Below are 25,913 nucleotides of genomic sequence, written 5' to 3'. Positions count from 1 at the left end.
AGTTCATTGCGCCTCACCCTGGTTTACACTCACTAAACATATTTTGGATGTGGCTCCAGGTCCATTGTGGCACCTTCTTTTAGAGGGAGGGACGGGGGGAGATAAAGAGGGTGGGGTGGGGGCAAGAGGGGTTCGCGTGGAGGGTTTTGGTACACACCGAAAAAATTTACCCATACAAGCAGGGACACGAGAAATACCACGATTTCGGTGAAGGCTTAGGTGAAGGAGGTGTGTGACCTTGGGTTTCCCAGCTAGCATGAAGTCGGCCGGGAACAAATATTTCAAGGGAGGGATCAGTTGCGTGCCCCTGGACGCTTGACATAATCCAATGGTGCTCGATCAAGGCGTAAGCAAAGCTAACTTCTCCACACGATAAATATTTATTTCGGTTGGCAATTTTATAGCGGAGCTCCGGCGGCCCCAAGGGCCACCAGGCGGAGCACCATAACAATAGGAACAAAACCACATGCATGCATAGATATAGGAAACTATGCAACTCTTTTTTCATGGTCAACATGGCTAGCGGCATGGATCGTGCACCCAAAGACGACGCCGCACAACATGGCGCCCATACTCCAGCTAGTGCCAAGTCATGCAGCCTTGGTTTACAGCGTACATCTTTAATATTGGACATCGCTGTTATGGTCAATTGACACCTGTCACAGCAAGGTATCCGCTGACCAGTATCAGGTGACCATATCGCGGGCTCAGGTTTAGAGCTCACTGTCAAGTTGTCAAGTTGATCGCTGACCAAGTACTGGTTTTTCGATTGGATCGCGGGCAAATATCAGATAAACTTGTTGTAATTAAGGCCTAGTAGTTCGGAAGCCGGTTATCCCTTAACCAGGATTAAAAATTAATCGAAGTTTAATTTTTCCTTCTATATAAATGTTTTTCATTACTCTTGTTTTTCATTTGTGTAGTTTGAGATTACTCAAACTCAAAACAGAAGGCCAAACAATATAAACAGAAAACTGAGAAAACTCAAATCAAAAATCTCGCTTATCCTGCGTTGGCTTAGGAGGTTAGCTTAATTCGGCCCTGAAGCTCCGCTTTTGCGCTTGGATAAATCTAATTGTTAAAACCACTGATTCATGGTGTAAGCTGTGCATAATGATCATCGAGTTATGATTTACTTAGGGTTCGGTTACAAGGAGAGAGTTACCCCAGCAAACGGGTTACCCTAGCACTCACACATTTCCTCTTTTTTTCTTCGTCGTGTTTACAAGGCATCCAGGGTTACCCGGGTAGGCGAGTTACCCTATCCGCGAGCTAGGGTTACCTTGGTAGGCGTGTTAACTTTTTCCCTTGTCAACACTCCAGGTAGGGTTAAGGCGCCTACCCGGGTAAACTTTTTACTTGTTTCCAGACCCTTTGAGTATAACCGCGCATTAAGTTGTCCCGGGTTGTAGGATTACCCTTTCTGTGAAATTTTGCTTGAAAACCCGGGCTATCTTTTGCTCTCCAGTTAGGGTTAACCTGCTTGCTAGGGTAACCCTCCCTCCTTATAAACAGGCCCTTAGAAAGCTTGGAGAGCACTTAAGAAGCTGGAGTTAATTGCTGTCGCCCCTGTGCTCTCCAAACTCCCCGCGTTTATCGTAATTCGATGATGCACGTTAAAGCTGTATTAATTGTTGATTCAGACTCACCTCCAACACCAACCACGGCAAGGGATATAAACTTGACCCAATTTTCTTTTTTCTGTCTTTCAAGATAAGAGCTTGTGTCTGCTTCGAGTCGTTTTAGGGCTTCTTCTGCTTGCTTTTGATAACCTCTACATATCTTTAAATCCCCTTCAACCTTCAGGGTCGTCGTTTTCATGGCAATCTTTTCCGGTCCAGAGATTTCGTATTGTTTCTTCTTAAGACCCTCCAACTGCATGGATAAAAGTTATTAAAGCAGTATTTAAAAAGTGAAATCATCAAGAATAAACAAAACAGTTCCGAAGGTAAAATATGAGAAAAATAAGGGATATTAGATGACCGCGCGGAGCGAGATATGAAATTTCTCTTCGAGTGATAAAAAATACTTCACTCGTTCCCGCATCTCCAAGTGGGCATGTAATGTTTTATTTACTAAATTAAAACAATAAAATACCAACCAAATTCGCTTTCGCTGCGAAAGGTGCGATTCATTATGTAACCATAACAATGGTAGAAAAAGCGCCGTCTGGTTAGTTCAGTTGGTAGAGCGCTAGACAGCTGGGAAGGGGTTGAGGGTTCGAGCCTCAGACCGGACCAACTCTCAGAGTCTTAAAATAACTGAGGAGAATGTGCTGCCTTAAATGCAATTACACCTGCAAATGGTTAAACTTTCAAGTCTTCTCGGATAAGGATTATAAACCATAGCCCCCGTCTCCTGCATCTTCAGTGTTGCATGGTTTGCAGGGGACGTAAAAGAACCCACACACTTATCGAAGAGAGTAGGGCATGTGGCTCCCGGAGTTGTGGTCTGACCTTGTCTTACGGGTTGGTGCTTCACATAGGGTTAACCCCATTGAACCTTTACTCCTTGGACAGAATTGTCCAAGAAAAATTGCTATGACCATGACTATGACTATGACTATACTGATCTTTGCACGTGTGAAGATTTAAGAAAAATAGGTCCGCAACGCGTACTTGAGGGCGTGTGCTAAGTTTGATTCCAATCAGTTGGAGTGTTGTTTTTAAATGTCAGCATCTGGGAGCTGAATTGCTAGAAGTGAGAAGGCAATCAATGGAAAGGTTAAGGTGTGGAAATAAGTGAATTAAATACCACACATTTTTTTGATTTCTGGTATCAACATAGACATGTCGTTATGAATTTTAAGTGGGAAATTTGTTGCAGAATACTGCAAAAGTCGCCAGGTAGCCCGAATTGCTTTTCTTTCCTTCCCGGGCCCGGCCTTAAAACCATTTTGATTTGTTTGTCTGCTTTTTCATCCGATTAGTGAGTTAATCCACCTCGCTAGGTGTGTTAAATTTAACCCTTAGTTTAATCCCTGGATAGTCCTAATCGAGCATCGAGGAACAGAATTTAATCGAAGGATAATTTTATTCCGTCGATTAGGATGATTTAATCGTGGGTTAGCGCTAATCGGCTTTCGAACAACCGGGCCTTGAACGACAGCTCTGTCTTTCTCATAACGAGCGAGAAGAGGACGATCGTTTTTATCTTAGCTTATTCTTGGCCAAAAGATATATTGCGCCGGACTGGTACAACCAATCATGCAATCACTGATGCACCTAAGTTTTGATTGTCATGATAATATATGTGCCGAGAAGACCAGAATCATCAATGCTAAAAGTTTGCTTTCATTTGTTAGATGTGTAAAACGAGCTTTAACCTCCATTGAGTCGAAGATCAGTCACAGAACATTTTCTCTCTAAAGTGGTACTATGACGAAAATCGCATCTTTCCTATCTAAGCCATTTTAAAACGTAGACCAGTAGTCTGTAGGGGAAGAAAAATGCTGTTTACTATTTTCAAATATCTCTTTTTGTTCCAGAGATATCCAAGCTTTTAAAATATGCAAATTAGCTAAGTGATGACGTCATAAACTCAAATAAAAGGAACAAAGATATCTCAGCCAATTTGAATCAGAAATGTTTGATTACTGGCAGTACAATTCTACTGGAGGTACTCCACAAAATGAACCTCGATATTGATATTATTTTGTCAATGGTGCTGATCTGCATGATTCAGCAAGCATATAAATAGGTTAGGACGAGTTCATGGCCTTGTTTAAAGCTTTTCGAGCTGAAAATCACTAAAATATTGAAATCAGGCTGGAGAGGACAGGAAAAGAGTCGGTTGCCATTGGAACTAAAATTTATACAGCCGTAGGTGTGTTACATGTAGAATTAATAGCCTACCAAGTTTCAATGGTTTCTGCTTCATATTGACCGTGATAACTTAATTCATATACTTAACTTGATGCAATATTTGGTTGAGTGTATGACGTCAGCAGTCCTCTCATTTGTATATTTTGCACATTTTTCGAACTAACATAATTCTGGAACCAAACAGATATTTGCCAAAGGCAAACGGCGTTTTTAATCTTTCTTGAAATTATAAACCTAAAAATTCAAGAGGTAAAAATTCGGTCATAGCGCCACTTTAAGGAAGAGCGACATTCGATAACTGGTAAATTCTACTAGTTTACACCTAGGACACTGTTCTTGTCTTTTGCAATTCAATCTCCTCTTTAACTTCGTCTGGCTACATTCTGCTAATATTTCATTCCTTATTGACTTACCTGAATGTCAAACTGTTTCACTTCATTACTGACCTCTTGTGTGTACGCTTTAATCTTGTCAACGTAGCCCTTAATCTCAATCCATATTGGTCGTAATGATTCTGGAACGTTCTTGATGTTCATGCTGTTGACTATCTTAGCCAAGAATTTAGCTTCCACTAACGTTGGAAGGTAGTCTCCGCTGATAACAGAATTGCACGCATCTCCAACGTCCTCTAAACCTTGACTCTCACCCCCAGCTCTCTTCGCCCGATCAGGGATCAGCTGTTTGATGTCTCGTAGATGCTGTTCAATTTTACGCACTATGTTCAGTTCCCCTTTGATGTCTTGTGCACCACATTTATCCATGCAGATTTCAATAAGATTTAAAATGCTATCGCACGAGGTTTCCATGTTTTTCTGTGGTTGCTACCTGCAGAAAAGATTAAAACCCCACTTTTAAAAGTAATTAAGACGAAATCCGGTAGAAAATCGAGCAATTTTAGCTTTTAGTGGACAAAGATCAATACCAGAATAAATTTAAGTATTTTACAGTCCTTTTTACATTTTCTTTGAGCTAAAGATATCAATAATTACCTGAAATAACACCGAAAACAATTCTCCGTGGGACCGAGAGAAAATAAATTTCAAAGTTCAGAGAAATTATGCAAACACAGGAAAAATTTAATCATCAGTTCCATTTCACCAGTACTTTTAGGTTTCATAGGAAGTTCAACATTTGTTTTCGACGTTCGGTGTTGCTAGAAATGATTTTTGTGAGAATATATTTAAAATATTATGATGCAAATAATCTTGGTACTAGATTTTTGTCCACTTTTTACTCAAACTTTTGATGGAGTCCGCCTTAAAACTTATCCACTTTCCTGCGTCAAGGCCGTTTTCACGGTGAAATAAAAATTATTGTGTCTGCGCGTGTGCTTGCACGTGTGCTCGCGTCGTTAGTGAAAACCAGCCTTAAACAGAATTCTGATTATTTTATGACTTTTTTATCTATTTAATTTAGTTATCCATAATTATATTAGGAACGACCGCACAAACAAGGTAGTCGTAGTAATTTTATTTCTTGTTTGTTTGTTTTTTATCGATTTCTTGTTTCCCTTGGGGGGGATTACTCAGAATAGAAAAACTTTCTCATATGTTTCTATACTGAGATTGATTTAACTAACTAACTGCGCGGCCTTGGGCGAGCGCGGTTCTTAAAAGGAGAAGCAATGTTTGTCGTCCGGCGGAAGTTTTAGGAAACGTAATTTTGGGCTTTTATGAATTTTATGAAGAGGCGGTGAAATGTGCAGAGGAATAACAATCTAGGCTATTGTGGTAAGCTGTTTTTACATTATTCTTTTGCGCGGTTTTTCAAGCATTTCACTTGAGCCAAACTGAAAGATTTGTTCGAAATCAAGAGACCATGAAAATATTCCAGATTGCACATCGGTTAAAATAAACACTTCACTTCCTAAGGGGTAATACACGCAGATCTATTTTGAATCCATTGATTTTGCAACAACTGCCATTACATTGCGATTTGACCAGAAAGACTGACTTTCAAGTGCACATGAACATCCAGGAATTCCTTTTGAAGGCTACCGCCAAAGAAGTGTATGACGCTGAACTGGCTGACTAATTATTAAAAGTCTATGGTGAAGATTTACACACCTATCAGCTTGAAGGTCAGCTGTTACTCCTGCCACAAGTTGATGCCTCAATGGTATGTCAAGATTCAGCGCTAATGATCGATACCCGGGGGGGGAGACTCCCATATAAAAAAGACGGGGATGCCCGTCGTACCTTTTAGGGATTAAAAAAAGCGATTTTGGTACCTCTTAGGGTGTTCAGCCTCAAAAGCTCCACAGCGGGAGCTTTTGCGACAATTATTGCAGAGGCAGCCTGGCCGAGTGGTTAGGGCGCCGGACTTAAAATCCGGAGGTCGCGGGTTCAAGTCCCGCGAGTCCCGCAAGTCCACTTAGCTGGAGTTGTTTCTAGGTAGACCCTAGGTCAACTCCTCGGTCATGCTTGTAAATAACCAACTGGTCTCCCTCCCGCCAGTTGGGATTTTTCATCATGTCGGTGCTCACTTGCATTATTACTTGGGCGTATCCCAAATTGAGCCCAAGCTTAAAATTGCCCTTCATTTTTGTTTGCGTTCAGTCACAAATCGCCGTCTGGGCTTTAAAACGCATGCGTCCCTTTGCGTCCCTGCTTGTTGTCTCTGGGCATGCGCACTTACGCACATCAGCACATGGTAAAAAATGGTGGATTTATCTCAAGCGTCGTCCTTGGAAGGAAGCACGAATACTATGATTTCTTCTACACTCAAACCACATACAAATGCACACACCGTTTGCGGTAGATCCACACTAAACGTTTTTGAGCGTTTTTTTGAAAGGGTTGGTTCGCGGACTTTACGAGAGATCAATTTACGAGCGAACATTTCTGAGTGTACCTATCGAGAACCATGCTAGATGTATATCAAATGCATGAGCTATCCAATGTTAATCATGCAAAGAACAAGCTTCACAAGCATTATCGTGTATTTAGACGTGATCGTGAACCCAGCAGAATACCAATACGAACTCTGGAACGATTGAAGAACAAGAACAGAAAGGTTAGAGAATTTCTTTATAAAGGTATTCGTTCATACACACCGAAGTCCTCCAAAGTGCATTGTTATGTAACAGTTATAAACCAACGAAATAAAGCGAAGTTTTTGTTTAAAGGATCTGGGACAATCCATAAACGTCTATTACAGTTAAGAAAGAGAGCTAGTCGTTATTTGTCATTGTTTTCTCCAATTAGACTGTGTCTTTACAAGAGTCAGGCCCATACAGCGAATTATTGTGCTAATGGTAAACAAAGGTTTCTAACACTTATTAAACGTAAAAGAACTAATTTGTCTGAAGTTACAACTCAACCTGACCGCTGGCTACTTTGTCACGTAATTCATCACCTCATATCAGAAAGAACTCAACAGATACTGTCAATAATGCCAGAAAAGACGCCCAAGTTTACGCAGATATGCGTCTTGTTTGTTTCATCATTTGGTTTCACTGGTCCTGAAAAGCCTCATTGGGGGAGTGGTCAATTAAGATGTCTATTTATTTATTTATTTACTTACTTATTTAGGGTATTGAGTCGAGAAAATATGACAGGAGATAATGTTTTGTTTTAGGATTGGTACCTCATAGGCATACGGGTGAAAAAAATTTCAAGCTGCACCCGCAAAACAGGATCTTGGTACCTCTTAGGGGTTCTTTTCAAAATTTCCGGATAAGTGAGTCCCCCCCCCCCTCCCCGGGGATGAATGCCTCGAGTTAACAGTATTTTTCCGCTTTGAAGCGTGTAGAGACATATTTGCGTGTAACAACAAGAGACCTAGACGCAAGGCTCAAGAATCAACTGATGTTTATTTATGTCCACAGAGACAGGACTGACAAGATTGACCTGGTGTCACCTGCCAACGAGTTTGTTGGAAAGCATGAAAATTTACTGCAAACGGTACACCTCGAAAGTTGTCTTCGATGCGTTCAAAAACTTATGCTAATACAGCTACTTACTCTACTTACAGTGCTACATCTACTTCCACGTCATTACAATACTAATGCCTTCCCTAAAATTACATTACAGTCTATACGCTTCTAACAACATAGCATAGTATAAGCACACTTGTAAACAGATTGCGGTACAAAGCCCATGCCGATAAATCCCCATTTCTTATTAAATTTGTCCATGTTAATGAAAATAACATATTAACTTTTTTGTTTCATACTTGACTTTTGCCTTTAATTTAAAGGCGTTTATGATAGGAGGAGTCAGATTTCTTCTGCAATCCCATATAAATAATTTAGCGACTAGTAGCAAATAGTTCAGTAAAGGGTAGTTTGCGTCAATTATGCCAATCGTGACATCTTGCAGAGTAAGGTGGACGAATTCTCTTGTCAGTAGGTAGAAAAAGTATTCAAAATCTTTCCAAAAGAGTTTCACAAGGCTACTATAATTAAGGAGATGGTGAATGGTTTCTGGTTCTGATTTACAGAACGAACATTTATCCTCTGAAAAGCAACCTCAAATCTCAAAAAAGATAGGTTATTTAAGAACATTCCATTAAAGACGTGGAAATATTGTAATATTGTAATAGGAAAGCCGAGACATTTGGCTCGGTAAAAATTTTGAATTTATCATAATCTATTTCAATTTCCCGTAAGAAGTTGCGTATTAAAAAATAAATCAATATAAAAGAAGAGTTTTTTTCACCAAGAGAGTCTTCACTTACTATAATTTTCGACTGAAATTATCAGTTCCTTTGCGGCTAGCGGCCAACTGCGTAGCCAAACGGCTGCAACTAGCAAACACTTAAATGTTTCCAATCGCAATTTTTAGCTGACATCTCACACATCACTTGTTTTGTACTGGTTTTATTGGACGCGTTCAATAAGAATTTCTAAAAAGTCCTTTCCAATAATTCTTTCCTGGCTTTTGTTGGTTTCAACAACTTACGTCTCTCGCGCTCGCGACTTACTTTCTCGACGATTCCAAACCGAGTCGTTTCGCTCGAGCGGGGCGATGAAAGTGAAGGTCGACAAGTGGCAAGTTTAGCGTTTAGCTTGAAAGTGCCGGAAACTCTGTAAATGCAATAAAATTCTTTTTTTCTCTAAAAAGCAAACCTAGCCAAAGAGGAACAAAATTAGCACTAGCACATTTCTGCAAGAAGTTGTGTGTGTGATATCAGGCTTTGATGCATGCAGGCTGGCTCCAAAATTACTCTAACAACCATCCAGACAACAAATACATTCGAAAACAGACATGTCATACGCTACAATCTAAGAACATTCACAATAATATTTCAGTCTAAAATCGGCAGGAAAATAAATATAGTTAACCTCAGCCGGAAAAGCAATATTCTTAAAATAAAATAGTGTAATCGTTGTTCAGTAATGCGCTCCGTATAGTGTATTAATCCACTGCACTTATCACTAACTGTTAGTTCATGCATACGTGCTTGTAAAATCAGTATAAGATGACTCAGTGAGGATAGCAAACGTAGAAAGAGAAATATTAATCGAAACGACGGTTTAGTAAAGGCCGATCCCTGGGTCTGCTTCAAATTCCTAGAAAACTATATCTGAACTCAAATTTTAAGATTTCACATAAGAATTCGCACCCTCAAATCCCTAGAGGAATATATTTATGCCACCTCCGTTCGGTGGTCTGATAGTGGTTCTTAATCGTTCATTTTTAAATCTTTAAAATTGGTTTGACATTAGCATTAGAGGATCTTATAGAATCGAAGTGATCACAGATTCTTCGAAAATGACACGAGGTGAGAGCTGAGGAAACACGGCCAGTCGGAACAAAGTGGTCTTCAGAGCTTCAGGATGTTTTTGTGGAAGCAGCATACAAACACTGCTTCATGCAGAACCGTTGCTGATAACCAGGGTATTACATTCAATCTAGTCTAATATTTTGTTTTAGTGTCAGCAGTTCTTGGAATCTCGAAATAACGATCCCAAACACAGAAGCATGTCTCCACATCTATCTGGGGTTAGATTACATTCCAAACGATTTCCCGGTAACAAAATAAAAAGATATCAGCAGATGAACTGGTGTCTCTTTTTCTGTTTAATTTTATGTTAACGACGGTCATTTTTTTTTTACTCTAAACTAAACATAACCGAGCTGACCAGAACGGATGATAATACTTCTTGCACTAGTATCAAAACAAGGGACGCCGGACTATAAGAGGTTCTCCTCAACGATCTTTCACTGTCGACGTCGACATAAATCCCACTTGTTTTAGCCGAACTGAAGTAACGCATTGTTTACTGTTCATTTATAATTCATAATTATTCATAAGTCTCGGTTTTATAGAAAGTGCAAGTTTGATGTAAGGTAATTTCCTTTACTCTGAGAATAGCGAGCATATCTAATATGAAAGTATCACTCGACTTGCACATAACGTATTTGTACCCTTGACTCCATTTCAAATTCCTAGAAATGTACATGAGCAAATTCCTTTAGTTCTGACCGAGCTTGAGCTTAAAAAGCCATCCTTTATTTTCCTAGTTGACCTCTCTTAGCTAGTCTGTTTGCTTCATTTCTCTATCGTTTAATAGTTCGTTTTTAAAAGTAGAATCACGAACTAGAATTATTCTAAACTCTCAACCAGGACCGAAACGATGGAAGGCGTCAGTAGTCGCCACAGTTAGAAATTGTCGTCTTACTGCTTTGATCAGTACAATACACAGGCACCGGACAAAACAGAATAGAATTCACCACTTCCAAACTAATTAGAGCGGCGTATTTCCCTGATAACTGTGATCTGTAGGTATAAATTGACTTTATTAGGAAAATGAAGGACAACTGAGAGCCCTCGAGTCTATTTTAAATTCCTAGAAAACTACGTACAATGAGCCATCCCCGAGAAGTGTATTTCCCGAATTTACCTCTCTCGGCGAGTCTAACCAGTGTTTACTCCATTCAAGTTCTTTATCAATTCATAGTTCATTATTAAAATCCGAAAGAACACGGACCACATTGCGATAAGTTCTTAACTAAGACAGAAACGATGGAACGCGTCAGTCAGAAGGAAATGGTCGCTTGAGCTTTGATCTCTACGCCTACACAAGCCTTGGATTAAGGTTACTTCCCACCTTCAGAGGCCAAAAAAAAAATCGTTTTTTCTTTTATTTGACAAAATTTAAGTTCGTCATTTTATCTAGTGTTTCCAAAAGAAAAACATTAAAAATCTCAAAAAGCGGCCGAGTTATTTAAAAAAAACGTATTTTCAAAAAAAGTTAATAAACTAGGAAGGTGTCACAATCTTGTCAACGGGCGAGAACCCTGGGGAAATTTTCGCGGCAAACGCTCATCGCTCGTATTTCATTTCATTTGCATATTTTTATTTACATCACGCACTTGACAAAAATTCCCACGTGGAAGCTCTTTACGCTAACTCCTATGGAAAAATCAACAGCAGAAAAAAGGCCTTGGGTAAAGAAAACGAAAAAAACCGGCCCAAAGAAGAAAGAAAAAGCTCCATATTGTCAAGGAAAGAAAAAAAAAAACCTTGCTGAAAGTGACAAAGGCCCTTGCTTTGGCCAAACGCCTTCGACAATCTTGGCGTCTGCTGAAGATCCGGAGTGTTCGAATATCCTTGGAGCAAGTAGCTTAAAAATCAAAGTTAAGGTCAGTGCAGGCTGCGAACAAGATTCTTCGTCGGAATCTGGCGGAAGTGATGAAGAAAATGAAACCTACCCAGGGGAATTCATTTCAGCAATAAGGGTATTTCTTAAGCTGTCCGTCGATTCCTTAACGTCTTGTTTTTCAGCGGCACATTTTCCCCCTTTAACCTTTTTGGCGCGGGTTTTGCCTTTGGCGTCTTTGCCCATTATATTACGTCGCCGTCCTAAATTGAACTCCACTGAGCGAGATAAAAAAAACATGTTGCAATGCGATGCTTTTCCCGGGAAATCTTGATCTATTGTCATAGGCACTAGGAGGTGCTGTTGTTCCATTGGCTTGCGGTTTTATTAGGCGTGATAATCTCCGGGCGTGGCGTGAGTTGTTTACGAACCTTTACAAGCTAAAATCTCGCATTTGATTTTTGGAGGAATACATCCACTTTGAGCGAATTTATAGGGTATGCAGATTTGACGGATTTTCGTGAAATTTTGCCAGAACATTCCAGAGATAGTGACAAACCAAAGTGTGTAGGGAAATTTTGATATTTAACACATTTTTCCCGTGGCGTCCATTTACGCAACACATCTCGCATATTTTTAGCTACTCCAACTTTAGAAGTGGATATCTAGACAACAAATCAGAATATCGAAAAAGCCCGACAAACTTTCGTTGATTGATGCCTTGTGAATAAGACTGTGCAGCCATTTTGCCCGTACTGCGGAATCCGATACCCGATAAATTCAATAGAAGAAGGCTTGGTCGTTTCACGCCTTACCGCCTCCTGACACTTCCTAAAAGAAAGCATTGCTGAAATTGTATTTTTTTCGTAAAGTACATTTATTAAGCTTTCTTATGATATATAGTTTGTTGGGGTTTTATTGAAACTGGCGCTCGTACGATTTTTTTCCCGAAGTGCACCTGCGAAGGTGGGAAGTAACCTTAAAACGAATATATTTCCTCAACTTGAAGCTAATATGAAGCGATGCTCTTTTGTAATTATTGAGGAGTGTATGTATCAACTGACTTTAGAAAGCAAATACAAAATAAAGCATGCAAAGCTGAACACGAAGTGCTTAGATTGTTCAGTCCAAGAAAAACATTCAATAGCAATCTTGCATTATATGAAAGCGAAATTGGAGATGTTTAACATTTAAATTATTGTTCACTTCCTAAACACGTGGATGGGCAAATAAGTAAAGCAGGCCGAAATAGATCTTGGTTTTAAGAGTGGTCTACTTGCACAGTTACGTGAACAAAATGAAAGTTAACGTTCTTGGAACCATCGCATCTTGTAGCACGCATGCATAAAAAGCACAGAGTGCTAACGACCTATCGGCTAGATCTGCGGCATCGCACAAAACTCACTAACTCACCTTTACTCCAGACTGATTCACCAGAACATTAGAAGATCTTACAGAAGCGAAGTGATCACAGCTTCTTTGAAAATGACACGCGGTCAGAGCTGAGGAAACATGACTAGTCGGAGCAAAGTGGTCTTGAGAGCTTCAGGATGTTTTTGTGTAAGCAGCATACAAAAACTGAGCGATTCCCTCATGTTGAAACGTTGCTGACAACCAGGGTATTACATTATTCTAGGCTAATGTCTTGTTTAATGTCAGCCGTTCTTGGAATCTCGATTGAACGTGAACGATCCCAGACACAGAAGCGTGTCTTTACGATCTGGGGTTAAATTACATTCCAAATGATTTCCCGGAAAAAGGTAATAAAGCTATCAGCAGATGAACCGGTGTCCCTTTTTCTGTTTAATTTTGTGTTAACTACAGTGTACGTTCATCTTTTAAACTCTGGACTAAACATAACTGAACTGACCAGAACGGATGATAATACTTTATGCACTAGTATCAAAACAACGGAAGCCGACTAAGAGGTTCTCCTCGGTCTGTGATCTTTCGACAACGGGCTAAATCCCGCTTGTTTTAGCTGAAAGAGTGCACTGATTACAGTTCGTTTGCAATTCATGATTATTCTTAACTGTCAGTTTTATAGAAAATGCAAGTTTACTGTAAGGTCATTTGCTTTACTCTAAAAATAGCGAGTACCACTGATGCGAAAATATTACTCGACCTTCGCATGATGTCAGTTTATTACCTTTGAGTCCATTTCAAATTCCTAGAAAAGTAAATAATGAAATTCCTCTAATTCTGACTTAGTTTGAGCTTAAAAAGCTATCCTTTATTTTCCGAGTTCGCCTGTCTTAGCAAGACTGTGCGTCATTTCCCTATTGATTAATAGTTCATTATTATAAGTCGAAACACGGACCAAAAGTATTCCAAATTTTCAACTAGGACCGAAACGATGGAACGCATCAGTAGTCGTCACAGTTGGAAATTGTCGTGTCACTGCTTTGATCGCTACAATGCACAGCATCGGAAAAAACCGAATAGACTTCCCTACCTTGGACCTTATTAGAGCGGTGTATTTCCCTGATTACTGAGGTCTGTAGTTATGAATGAGTCTATTTCAAATTCCTAGAAAACTACGTCCTAAATGAAATCCCTTCAGTTCGAACTTTGAGCTTAGCAAGCCATCCTCAAGAAGTGTATTTCCCGAGTTTACCTCTCTTGGCGAGCCTGAGAGAGTGTTTGCTCCATTTCTCTATCAATTCATAGTTCATTATTAGAGTGAGAGAGAACGCGGATCATATGTATTGTAAAAGTTCTTAACTACGACAGAAACGATGGAACGCGTCAGTCAGAAGAAAATGACCGTCAGAGGTTTGATCGCCATACTTCGCTACGCTACACAAGCCTCGGATTAAAACGAATGGATTTCCTTTGACTTGAAGCTTATATGTAGCGATGCTTCTCTGTGATTATTGAGGCCTGTATGTATTAACTGACTTTAGAAATCAAATCACAAACAAAGCATGCAAAGCTGAACACAAAGAGTTTAGACTGTTCATTCCAAGAAACACATTCGATAGCAATCATACACTACTTTGAAATAACGACATGAAAGGGAACTTGGACATGTTTAACATTTGAATTATTGTTCACATCCTAAAGACGTGGATGAGCAAATAAGTAAAGCAGGCCGAAATATATCTTTTGTTTTTTGTTTTTTTTTTGTTTGTTTGTTTTTTTTCCGAAATATATCTTGGGCTTTATAGTGGTTTACTTGTACAGCCGAGTAGGTCAACAAAGTGAAAGTTAACGTTCTTGGAACCATTGCATCTTGTGGTATACATAAAAAGCGCGGGGTGCTATTGATCTATCGCCTGGATCTGCGGGATCACACAAAACTCACCAGCTCTCTCACCTTTACTCAAGACTGATTCACCAGAACAGGTAACGCTGAATGGCAATAATTTGCGAGTTGTTAAGGGCTGACGGCAAAGACTGCGTACAGTTTACTCTGATTCTCTCCTCTAGCTGGGGAAGTCTGTTTGCCAAACTGTTCGAGTTTCACGACACGATTGCGCATATCTCTCAGCCAACGCCCATTCTTTCCTTGCCAGTCAATTAAACTAGGATTATCCTGAACATGTCAAGCAGGTTTGACCACATTGTAAGGGTTCTATCATGTCAAGATGTGTGTTTAAGTGACCTGTCATGTCATTAGTGAAGTAATGATTTTGGCAGGGGTTAAAACTTGTGAAAATTTAGATTATGCAGAGAGTTTCCGAGAAACAACAAGTTGCGAGGGGCAAGCATTCTAAATTTGGGTTAATTAGTCCATTCAGTTGTCACGCTCGATTTGTACACTAGTAACCATATCACTTGTGTATCGGAGATGACGGCCGGTTACGTGCAATATATGACCCACGAAGCCATGAAACTGTCTAAACTTAAAACACATTGATTGAGAGACTTGAGCGTCACCTTGTTAAAGGTTTTCAATGAGAGAAAGGAATCAACCCATCACGCAGCCATGTTGTAAACACGGGTTAAATTACGCAATAGTATTATCTCTCGTTAAGTTTCACCGAGTTAAATTTTATGGTTATGCAGGGTTATGCCGAGTTTAATTTTGGCCTCGTCGGTAAGATCAAGGCCAGCGATGATAGAATAGCCGATGGCATTCTCGAGTTTCTCTCGAGGTTTTATAGTTTATGGACACAATGTCCCACTTTGACCCGGCGCTTGGCAAGGATTGCTCTTAATAATCGTCTGCTAGAAAGTGAAGTACGCTTCAGACAGATAACTACAGATGTCATACAACTCTGAGGAAGCCCACGATCGGTGGGTCGTTTAGTCAACAAAACATTCATTAAACACGAAAAAAACCTCTGATAGCCATCAGTTGCCTCCGAGATGTGTAAGAGGTAAAATTAAGTTTCTTGGTGTCCGGTTTTCTTGGGAAATCGCTGTTTAAAAGTCGAAAAGAAAAGGGTTTAATTTACCGAAGACGGTACAATTGCGCTGCTGGACACACAAACAAGGCTAAATGCTCAAAGTCCACTGGAAACATTTCATTGCTTGGGCCATCTGCCCGGCTATATACTCACTCGTTTGATAGCATGGATCAAACAAGTTTCATTTACTCCCTGGGGAGGAGTTGGGGGGGGGGGGGTGGGGTTGGGGTCGGAGGGAAGTGGTTTACTTCCAGAAAAATTGAGTTGGGGTGTGTGGTTCGCTTCCCAAAATAATTTCCCTGTCTGTGATTTTTTCCTTCCCTATTTATGACCTGACCAACAATTTGATACCCTATATTGAAGACCGTGTCTTGTCCTAGTTCAGATGTATGCCGAAATCAAGACAAGGCTGCAAAAACCATAACCTATTAGACACCAAAATGGCCAAACTCGATACCCTACTTATGACCAACACGGCTTAAAAAATCATATTCTTTGAGGCTGGACATGCCTATTTAGCCCAGCTAAGGTAGTACCCCTTCCTCCGGGAATTCACTTGTAACCTTTTCAGAAACACTATGTAGTGAGCGCGTGACATGAAACGTGTACCTCAAGCCGAGAACAAAGCACATTCATTTGTAAATGCGCACATCCTCGATACGAGATCCAAAGGGCACTGAAAAATTTCCCGGAATCGAAACTACATTAACCGGAAAGATGTTTTAATAGACAAGTTTCTTAACTGATGTTATGTTATGTAATGTTATGTTATGTAATGTGTTATGTTAAGCGCATCAAAAGCTTAATTGTAACGTAACCTAAAGTGGAACGTGAATGGTCTGAAGCGACGGGGAAGTTGTTACTTGCTAAATATCAAACTTTATTACTGCTAGAAAATTAAAAATTTTACTTTGACTGTAGGTATACATCGAAAAAACAGAAATACGTCGACAATTTTCATTTGGACTGGAGAAGGCCACAACACGCCACTATCATCGTTTTATGAAAAGATTATCACATGTGCCTGGCTTCAACTGGAACTGTTTTTTGAGCGCACCCGATCAAAAGAAGTTCAAATGATTAATCAATCTAATCGCTACCCTGGATAAGATGCATATTAGTCAATTGCAGGGTGCTCCTTGGCATTCTGTCAGGTTACCTCCACGGATCACTGTTACCCATTTATACCCCTGGGTGGAGAGAGGCACTGTGAGAGTAAAGTCTCTTATCCAAGAACACAATACAATGAGAACAGGTAAAGCTCAAAGCCGGACCTTCGATGCAGAGTCCAGCGCACTAATCATTAGGTCACGGCTCCTCCAACACTCCCCACAGCCAATAGACGTAAAGCGCAGAAAAGGAAGACATCTAAAAAATTATGCTCAACTGAACCTTTCTTTTAATTAAAGCCAAGCATTTTCTTACAAACTAAAAGCAGTTGAAAAACAGGCTATATAGATTACCGTACTGAAGGTTAAAACCTCTAAATATATAACCGCATAACATGATACTAATACAGTATAAATGTTTCTTAATAAATGTCTATATTCTCAGTTAAGCCTTGATACCTTACAATAAGGCTGTTGGTATATTCAGCCTTTCAATACTACACCCATTCTTTAACTATCTAGTTTTACACTGCCAAGAATTCTTCAACCCTTTCATAGCTTCCTTTTTTTAATCTTAATTCTCACAGTTGATAGCCGAGTCTTTCTTTAGAATTAATTCAGAGACTTTTTCATTCTCGTTACCTTTCTATTTGACAATGTATCGATATCTTAAGGAGAAATGAGATGTAGATTATACTTGGCACTGAAAGGGTTGAACCTGTACATTCTTAATCATGAAATCTAAAATAGATTAACCTTAACAAGAGCTTAAGGTACGAAGAAGAATAGCTCTCAGTTTTAAAACCCACAATTAAATCTATATCGTAAATGTAATGGAATGAATATTAAGAAAACGCTACTTAAATCCTGTCTTCTACAAATCAGTAAAACTCTCACTTTTTGCTACATGAATTAAACCAATTTTCTGTCCTTAAATGGACTACTAACTAATCTTTAAGTAAATTTCTAAACACAGATTCTTTCCCTTACAAGAGGAAACCTCTTCAATCTTTCGGCTGAAATATCAGGAATTAAACAGGATTGAATCTATTTAAAAAAAAACTCAACAAGACATAAGACAACCGACTAACTCCAGTTGGAGAAACACTTACAGTTTTTAAGCAAACATCACCGAAGTACCTGGCATGTAGCATGCAGTTGATCTCGAGGATGGGATTAATAACACATACTGTACTGTACTTGTACCCTACTAGGCCAGTCGATTCAAGCATAAGTCGACAATATGTAGCAGACATGTTTCTCCCCTCCACATTCTGCGATTTGCAGATTTACAAACTACATATGGTCAAGCTGAACAGTATTGAGTGGAGGAGAAGGATGTACAAGGGAATCTACGGGAGGAGGCCGAAAGGAAAACCGAAATGGGAAACGCGGAGTTCCCAAGACGGCAGAAGAGGTGAGAACTAGGAAAAATTCGTGACTGAGTTACATTACACTATCTAGGGCGGGAACTGAGAGCAAACGTGACGTGAAGCGGGTATTTAGAGCCCTAGTGCACCCCCTCCACCAGTCAACCGTTCGCAATTGACCGCTTTAATTGTATTGGATGAAACAATTATTTGTCTATTCTAGCTGTGACAGCTGTTAACAAGATAACAGAGCGGCTCTCCAATGACTGCCTTAACGAAACGCAAAGCGTTCACGAAGTTCATGCTGAGATTGCAAATAGTAGCGTAGCCAAAATACCATGTAATCTACGAAAGGTCGGAGAAAAGTTCAACAAACTGCAGGCGATATTGCAAAACAGTTATGTTTAGGTTAATGATTTTGTGTACGCCTTATCACCAAAACACACGTTGACTGTCTTTTGGAAAGCCTTGGAAAGCCGCGTTATTTAAATATATAATGGCTACACCTGGAATCAGGCTACACCTGGAACCAGGCTACACCTGGAATCAGATTGAACAGATGGCCAGAGACAGAGGAGGGTGGAGGCGCTTTATCTGTGGCCTATGCTCCGAGACGGAGTAATAAAAGGCATCATCATCATGGGATTCATGGTTTTACACTATCAGATTTTGGAAAGGTATTACCATTTCAAATGACAGCTAAATTGGATTCATTCTACATTCTCCTTCAATTTGGCAGTCAAAGAAAAGTTTTGAATTCACTTAACTATCCAACTATCCAAGGCTATCGAGCACCACCCCCCTGCGCTCCCCCCCCCCTCGTCCCAGGGCGGTTAACTGAGTTTGCATGCGTCTAGCCTCTGATTTGGATGAAAACAGTGCGCATCAATTGATACCAATTTAAGCAAATTTGTAACGTTTAAATATTGATCACTGGAACAACAAGCATCCGGTCACGTTTCTAAATGAAAGCACGTCACTGGACGTCGTATCGAAGAAGTGACTGAGGAATGGCGATGTACAAATCCTTCACAGGATAATGAAGATAGCAACTGCCGAAAATAAAAGTAACTTGTAAAAGGAAAAAAGAAATACATGGAAAGGAAGTCCGTTTGTACCCACGGAGAGCCTCTCTTTTACTCGTTAACGCATGTTTACTTTTTGTTTTAACCGATTTCATCTCCGAGTAACGGTTTTGACACTGTTAATCTTTATTCTGCATCCGACAAAAAGGTGAAAAACAGAAGTTCTGCCATAGCAGGTAGCTTTTGTTTGTAAAACAGAAAATATTTTTCGTCAGCTGTTTCCAGATTCTGTAGTTTATTCAACTGGAGTGCATGCTCAGGAAACGCTCAATATTTATTGGAGAGGGGAACTGGGTGAGAAAATCATTTTCTCTCTTAGTAAGAGATTCTGAATGTTTTTAGCTAGCTACTATGTGGGGCCTTGAATCTTGAAATCAGTTTTTTAGGGCGCTCGTAGAATGTTTCGCATAGGATTCTGTAAGAGTGTATTTTGTACCTATCAATGCAGTTTCTCCCAACATGAGTGAGAGCGGAATACCCATTGAGACATTTTTTGTTATCTCTTTAGAAAAACGAACTAAAAAGTCTACTTAAAGTTGGTTAGGATAGAGAAAACTAAGAAATACTCATTTTAGAAAAACATCTTCAACTTTGGTCATTAACATTGGTGTCAGCGGACAATTAATAAGTTAGATCGTGTTAGAGAAGTTGACATTCTAACCCTAAGATTTGTATTAATAGAAACTCTTCATACATAGTATCAGAGAATGTTGCCTTGGTACCTATCAAATGCATTCGAATATCCCCTTAGAATAGGCCAAATTCAGGAGCGTTTGAATGTTAAACTTGTAAATGAACCTGTTAACTTGAACTTTTGTGGAGAAGATCTTCTGAACAACTGCTGTACATCCCAATGTCACATGTATAGCTGTAAAGTAGCAAAATGATGTGGTTTGTGACGACTTTTACCGATATATAGAGCAGAGGCTCCTAAAAATCGGAACCAACTAGGGGTTTCTTAACTTCTCATCCATTCCCCCCTCCGATCGATTAAAAATGAACGGTTCCTGAGAATTAAAACAACCTAGGCTTAAGTAATGAAGTAACTGACGAAAGTTGAAAAGCATGTTACACTCGACTCCGTGTAAAAGGTTCCATCATTGTGTTTCATATGCGGAAACTGTGATTATGCTATAAGCAAAGCTAAAGTCACTAGCAAAGAAATTTACAGCGAATTTCTTTTAATGTCAGTTTTATGTGGTCATTTTCTTGCATTAAACATGAGTGATTACGAAAAATCAAAAGTAACTTGAAATAATATTTTTTCTCAGGAAACCAACCTCTCCACACCAAGAAGGCGACGGCCAGGGGAGCTGATGCCGCCCCAAATAGCGGGACTATAAAGTAAAGTAATTTCGTAAGAGAAAGAAAGTGAGACAACAGAATTATATGCACATTTTTTTTTAACATTTATACGAGTATATAGCATAACTAAAAAGAAAAAACAAAGAGAAATGCAATGTTTTCCCTGATACTGATATACACATAACCATAAAGTACAAGCGACCACGTACTTTTAAACCCCCTAACTTTCGGTTTGCAAATCCGATCTAATTTTCAGACAGACAGACAGACAGACAGACAGACAGACAGACAGACCCAGCTCCCGAAAACTAAATCCCGCCCGAACTGAACTTGAAACTCGGGTGCACACTACGTTCAGGTAAACAGATGGTTGTTATTCGGCAAATTAAACTTATTATATAGAAAAACGTTTTGACAACCACGAGGACGTCCTGACGCTCATAACATTAACATGAGGTAGGAAAATTTACCAATGTCCAAAAATTATTCGGTGAAATTTTCTCGTTGAATAATCAGGTGCGCTTTACTGTCAACTGTAAAATGAGGTTCTCTATGGGATTCAGCGTAAAAGAATTCAAAGGAATGAGCAAATACTCTGATTGTACGATCGTTCCTACAGTCACTCCTCACTACGACTGAATTAGTGTACGAAACATTCTTATCTTGGAGATAAATGGCCAGCTTCTGTCTAGGATAATACCCTTTCACTTAAAAAAAAATTATTTTACATTATTATATGGCTGTTTCTCACAAGGACTGGGAACTACTGAATTCACGAATTTGATTGGCTGAAATCGATATTGACCGCGGTCTAGATTTTCCCATCTAGACCGGCTTCTAGACCGGTTTCATTTTGCGTTGAAAAAGTAGCAAACTAAAATACAAAAATGTTCACCGTTTTCTTTTATTTTCTTCTAAATCATTTATGGATGTGCCAAAAAGCCTGATAACAAAAAAAAAAAAAAGTAAAGAGGACGAGCAAATTTCGGCAGGTTCAAGTTAAGCTCAACGCCGCTCGCAAGCAAACCAGTTACATTAAGCGAATCAAAGTTTTCTTCTTTGCCATATAATAAACATCTTATTAACCGAGCTAAATCGGTCTGTATGGGAGAATCTTAACCTCGGTTGTGTGTACAGACCTCACTGCGTTCGGTCTGTACTCACCGTCGACCTCGGTCAAGATTCTCTCATACAGACCTCCTGCTCGGTTAATAAGAGCTAAGTAATGATTCTATATGAAACTATGCGAAGCAGAATACATACTAGTTATGCAACGCTTTCGAGTGGTATACCATGGAATATGCCACGAGTCATTTGTATTTTCTCGGTATACACACCAGCCCCTTAAAGAGCGCTGTATAACTATTTTATACCATGCCATAGAAAATACAGTGGCCATCACAATCAATGCGAAATACGCGCAGGGCACGATGGGAAGGTTAGGTGTGATACCGTCGAATATACAACGGCTTTCCTGTATTCTGATTGGCTGTAATTTCTATGGCATGGTATAAATGTATGTATTCTTCACCGTTGCTGGTGTGAATTCAATTTCATAAGATGAAATCTCCCTCCCGTATTGATGCGACACTGGCGTGTCATCAGATTCGCGAGAGGCTCTTCTTCTTAGATCAGGGCCCCTCGAAGAACAATGACGTCGGAGTGTAATTGTGTTGCAGTGCGTATCGAAACTAATTCAACGTTATTGGCTATTGATTCTCGTAAGAAAATGACTTATCCATGGTCTGTTCGCGAATTTAATTAATGGCACAAGGCCCAGTTCTACTCGAGCTCAGCAATGGAGACTACATCTTCATCTAATGTGAAAAAGCTCTATAGCTAATTTTCCTAGAGTATTACAAATCTCTTCAGTCCCAATTCGTGGTTTTCATGAAAGCGTATACATATCATGTTTAATATGGTTTTAACACGTTTTCGTTTTCGTTTTTTATTTCTTTTGTCATTTGGTGAATATCTCATGATTCTTTAATTCTTCGCCTTCATTCTATCAGTCACTCTTGTCTTAAATTTTCTTTCCATTATACCATATTCTGTCTGTAGCCCGTGCAATTTCACCTTCAAAGGGTCAATATAGTCTCTATACGATGTTTTGTATTTATCTATAATACTCCAAAGGCCAATGAGAAGAGATACTGCTGCTAACGCACCCACGGCTATTGACCCACCTCTACCAAGGTATTGGCAAATCTTCGTAATTTCATTGGTGGCAAAGCGAGCTAGGAAAATAATGTTAAATGAAACTGAACGTTGGGATAAGGTAGAAATAAGCAATTACATATAAAAGCGAGCCCAGACCTATTGATAGTTTGGAACTGAGGGGCTAACCGTAGGGATCCTAGTCTTACGATGTAACCATCTGGTCCGGGTTGTTCAGAGGTGGTCGACGCTATCCTCCGGATTAATCACTATCCAGCAGATAGCACGGTTTGTTTTGTTAACATTCACTGGATAGCGATTTATCCGCTGCATATCGTTATTCAGCCTTCGAACAACTGGGCCCTGGTGAAAGCGGCGGCGGCGAAGGCGGCAATAAGGAGATAAGGAGTTTTATGAAGCTTTACAGCCGGCTAAATTATATTATTTTTGTAATTAACTTTTACCTAAACGCTAGCGCCGGCTTAAAAATAAATCAATCATGTCACTTTGATTTGGTAGACTACGATTCAGTCCCTCTTTCGCTTAGTCCATCGTGCACAACGCGAAAGAAACCTCGAGCACAAAATGGCCGGGCGAAATACTAAGGGCAAGAAGCCCTGGATTTCGCGCGGCCATACTTTTCTCGCGGTTTATTCATGGTCACGCTCGAAGGACTTATCACGAAAGAGGGATTACTCACGGCGTAGTCTATGATTTGGCGGCGAATTGTTTCATCAGCTGAACCCGGTCGGGAAAACTACTTCACACATGTAACGGAGATTTATTGAAAGTTTTAAAACTGTAGGTTTGATTGACATTGGTGTTAGCAATTTTTCCACTAGCTCATAATGATCTAAACCTCCAAAACGACGACCTAACACGACTTTTCCGAATCAGATGTAGATCTTCGAGACTGAAGAGTTAGAACCGTGCGATTCAAATTTTACTCCTTTGGCTAAAAACTGCTTCGGTGTAGTCCGAAAATCAAACTTTCCAAGCTTCGACGTTTCGAGCCGCAAGCTATTTTTGCGCGTAAATGAAAAAACGAAACTTTCCGAAGTTTCGCAGCGCTTGTTGAGAATCTTTTTGAGAAATATCGAGCAACTTATGCACGTGGTTAGCCCTTGTCGCATCGTGAGCCTAGGTACCCTGTGGGTTAGCCAAGCGAAGGGCATGATTTTTTCCGCCAATTTTCACAGTATGCTTTTGCTCATCAAATTTTTGCGATTTCGAAACACTGACGGACATTTGACGCAAATTATGAATGAAGAAACTACCATACGCCCATTGAGTCAAAATATTCGAAAGTTAGGTCAAACTCATTAAGAAATTTTCCGAAAGTAAAATGCACCTATAATTGTAGTGATCATGCATGCGCTGATTATTTTCCCAGTCGGTATTGATTAATTCTGTTGATCGAATGAAAATTCTTTGTACATATTGCAAACGAATGTTTACATCGTCTATAAAATCGTTAGAATAAATATTTGTATTCCAAAAGGATAAAATTATTAGCTTACCACCGCCAACAGCTACTACTGCCGCAATTCCTGCAGATGCTCCTACCACCTTGACACCAAACTTCCACGTTTCTGATGTTATATCCTCCTTCAGCTTGCTGAGCATTTCCTCGGCACTGTCCAGGTACTTCTTGCATGTCTGTAACTCATCCGTGATATCTTCTTTATCCGTTTCCAAATCAGCGATCTCCACATCTGGGATTTCGAATTTGCGTATTTTTGCCCTCCTTACCTGTAGGTCACACAACTAATTGTCATTGCGAGACTGAATTAGGGTTTTAGCACTGACATAATTTGTAAAACTGACATTATGCCCCAAGAGCACTTTGTCAGCCACGGAAACCAAATATCACTGGTTACCTCATACTGTAAGCTAGACGAAAAAACTGATCTAGAGAGTTCTGTATCAAACACAATCTGATTATGTGACCGACAGCCGCCGGCCGAGGAACGGTCTTAAATTGACTGAATGTTCAGGACTCTGAAATTTTCTCATATTTTAGACGGAAAGCAAAGATTTAGCTTTCAAGAGTCGCATCTATCAAGATTCTTACTCATTGATAAGTCGGCCCGTTTGTAAGTAGCTTACTCGCAAGCCTCCTACAGCTCTCAGCTGCCGCTTCACCTTGTGAAACCTTAGTTCTGGTCAGCCCCACTGGCACTTGAGCTAAAGGACTAAACGAGGGTAAGTGAAACAAATGAAATTTATTCATTTTTTCTTCCTTTCTTTCTTTTTTTTTTATGCAGAGGTAACCACACAAAACCCTAATTTTTATCAGTTATTCATTATGCTGAGGAATACTTTGAAAAAGTGTTGTCTGAAGCTACTAAGCAAACGAGCAAACGAAGATACGCGCTTGGGCTAAAAAAAGGCTGACCTCAGATGAAATTTTAAACCCAGTTACGTTGGTTGCGTCATAGGTCACGGAATAGTCGGGCCGGTATAAAATACACAGGGCGAATTGTTTCCCAATTTAATATCTCAGGGTGAGTCGACTGAATTTGAGGCGTAAATAATGGACTATTTATGGCAGTGAAACCGGCAAAAAGGCCGCATGCAGCAGATAGTAAACTCTCACCTTTGGCAACAGCTCAGAAAGCGTTTCATCGATCTTCTTTAGTTGCCCTTCGGCTTTTTCCAGGTAGGACTTAACTTGATCGTACTTTACTTGCATGAATTCAGGAAGTGCACTCGATTTATCCTCTTTCTGTTTGTTCTCCATTTCATTGACCATGTTGGACCGATTGGAGAGCTGAGTCAGACACTCAATGTAAAGCCCAAAAAGCAGAATTTCGTTAAGTCCCACCATGAGTACTATGCACTGGTTCCCCTCGAATGCCTCTTCCTTAACTTGGCCTTTTTCTGCGATAATACCTGCTAGGATTTCAGACATTTCACGGAGTGTTGCCAGTCGTTTTTCAGCTTCCTCGGTTGATTCTCCGATGCCCTTTTTCAGGAAGTCCTCGACTCTTTCAAGAACCAGTTGGAGCTTGCTACGGAGGTCTGCCATGATAACTGCCAAGTCTGTGAACGGTAAGAAAATTGGTTTTAGAAAGGTGATTGTGTTTGAGAATAACGAGAACGTACACCAATTACGTCTTGGTCGTCTGGATAGCATACAGAAGTTTTTAACTGCTG

At 39.9% G+C, this 25,913-nt stretch overlaps 1 protein-coding gene and 1 non-coding gene across 5 annotated transcripts in view; one reads left to right on the top strand and one right to left on the bottom strand.

Moving 5' to 3' along the window:
* The first annotated feature begins 6,115 nt into the window (after positions 1 to 6,115).
* Positions 6,116 to 6,188, top strand: Trnal-uaa (transfer RNA leucine (anticodon UAA)). Its single transcript has one exon. It is a non-coding gene; the product is annotated as a tRNA-Leu (tRNA).
* Positions 6,189 to 16,571: 10,383 nt separating this feature from the next.
* The window catches only part of LOC145465187 (uncharacterized), a 31,553-nt gene continuing 22,211 nt past the window's right edge, over positions 16,572 to 25,913 (bottom strand). For 2 of the 4 annotated variants that reach the window (XM_081448955.1, XM_081448954.1), the window contains exons 2-4: positions 25,354 to 25,799; positions 24,275 to 24,506; positions 20,931 to 22,834 (exon numbers count right to left, since the gene is read on the bottom strand). In XM_081448955.1, coding sequence (XP_081305081.1) covers positions 22,584 to 22,834; positions 24,275 to 24,506; positions 25,354 to 25,785 — 915 coding nt within the window. In that variant the 5' untranslated portion in view covers positions 25,786 to 25,799 and the 3' untranslated portion in view covers positions 20,931 to 22,583. Of the gene's footprint in view, positions 20,630 to 20,930; positions 22,835 to 24,274; positions 24,507 to 25,353; positions 25,909 to 25,913 lie in introns of those variants that run through there. The other 2 variants (XM_081448956.1, XM_081448953.1) reach the window with 2 other exon arrangements.

The sequence above is a fragment of the Orbicella franksi genome, chromosome 13 (genome assembly GCF_964199315.1).
Source record: "Orbicella franksi chromosome 13, jaOrbFran1.1, whole genome shotgun sequence".
Classification (NCBI taxonomy): domain Eukaryota; kingdom Metazoa; phylum Cnidaria; class Anthozoa; order Scleractinia; family Merulinidae; genus Orbicella; species Orbicella franksi.
The sequence above is the reverse complement of the archived record's forward strand: the minus strand, read 5'-3'. Positions and strand labels throughout refer to the sequence as shown.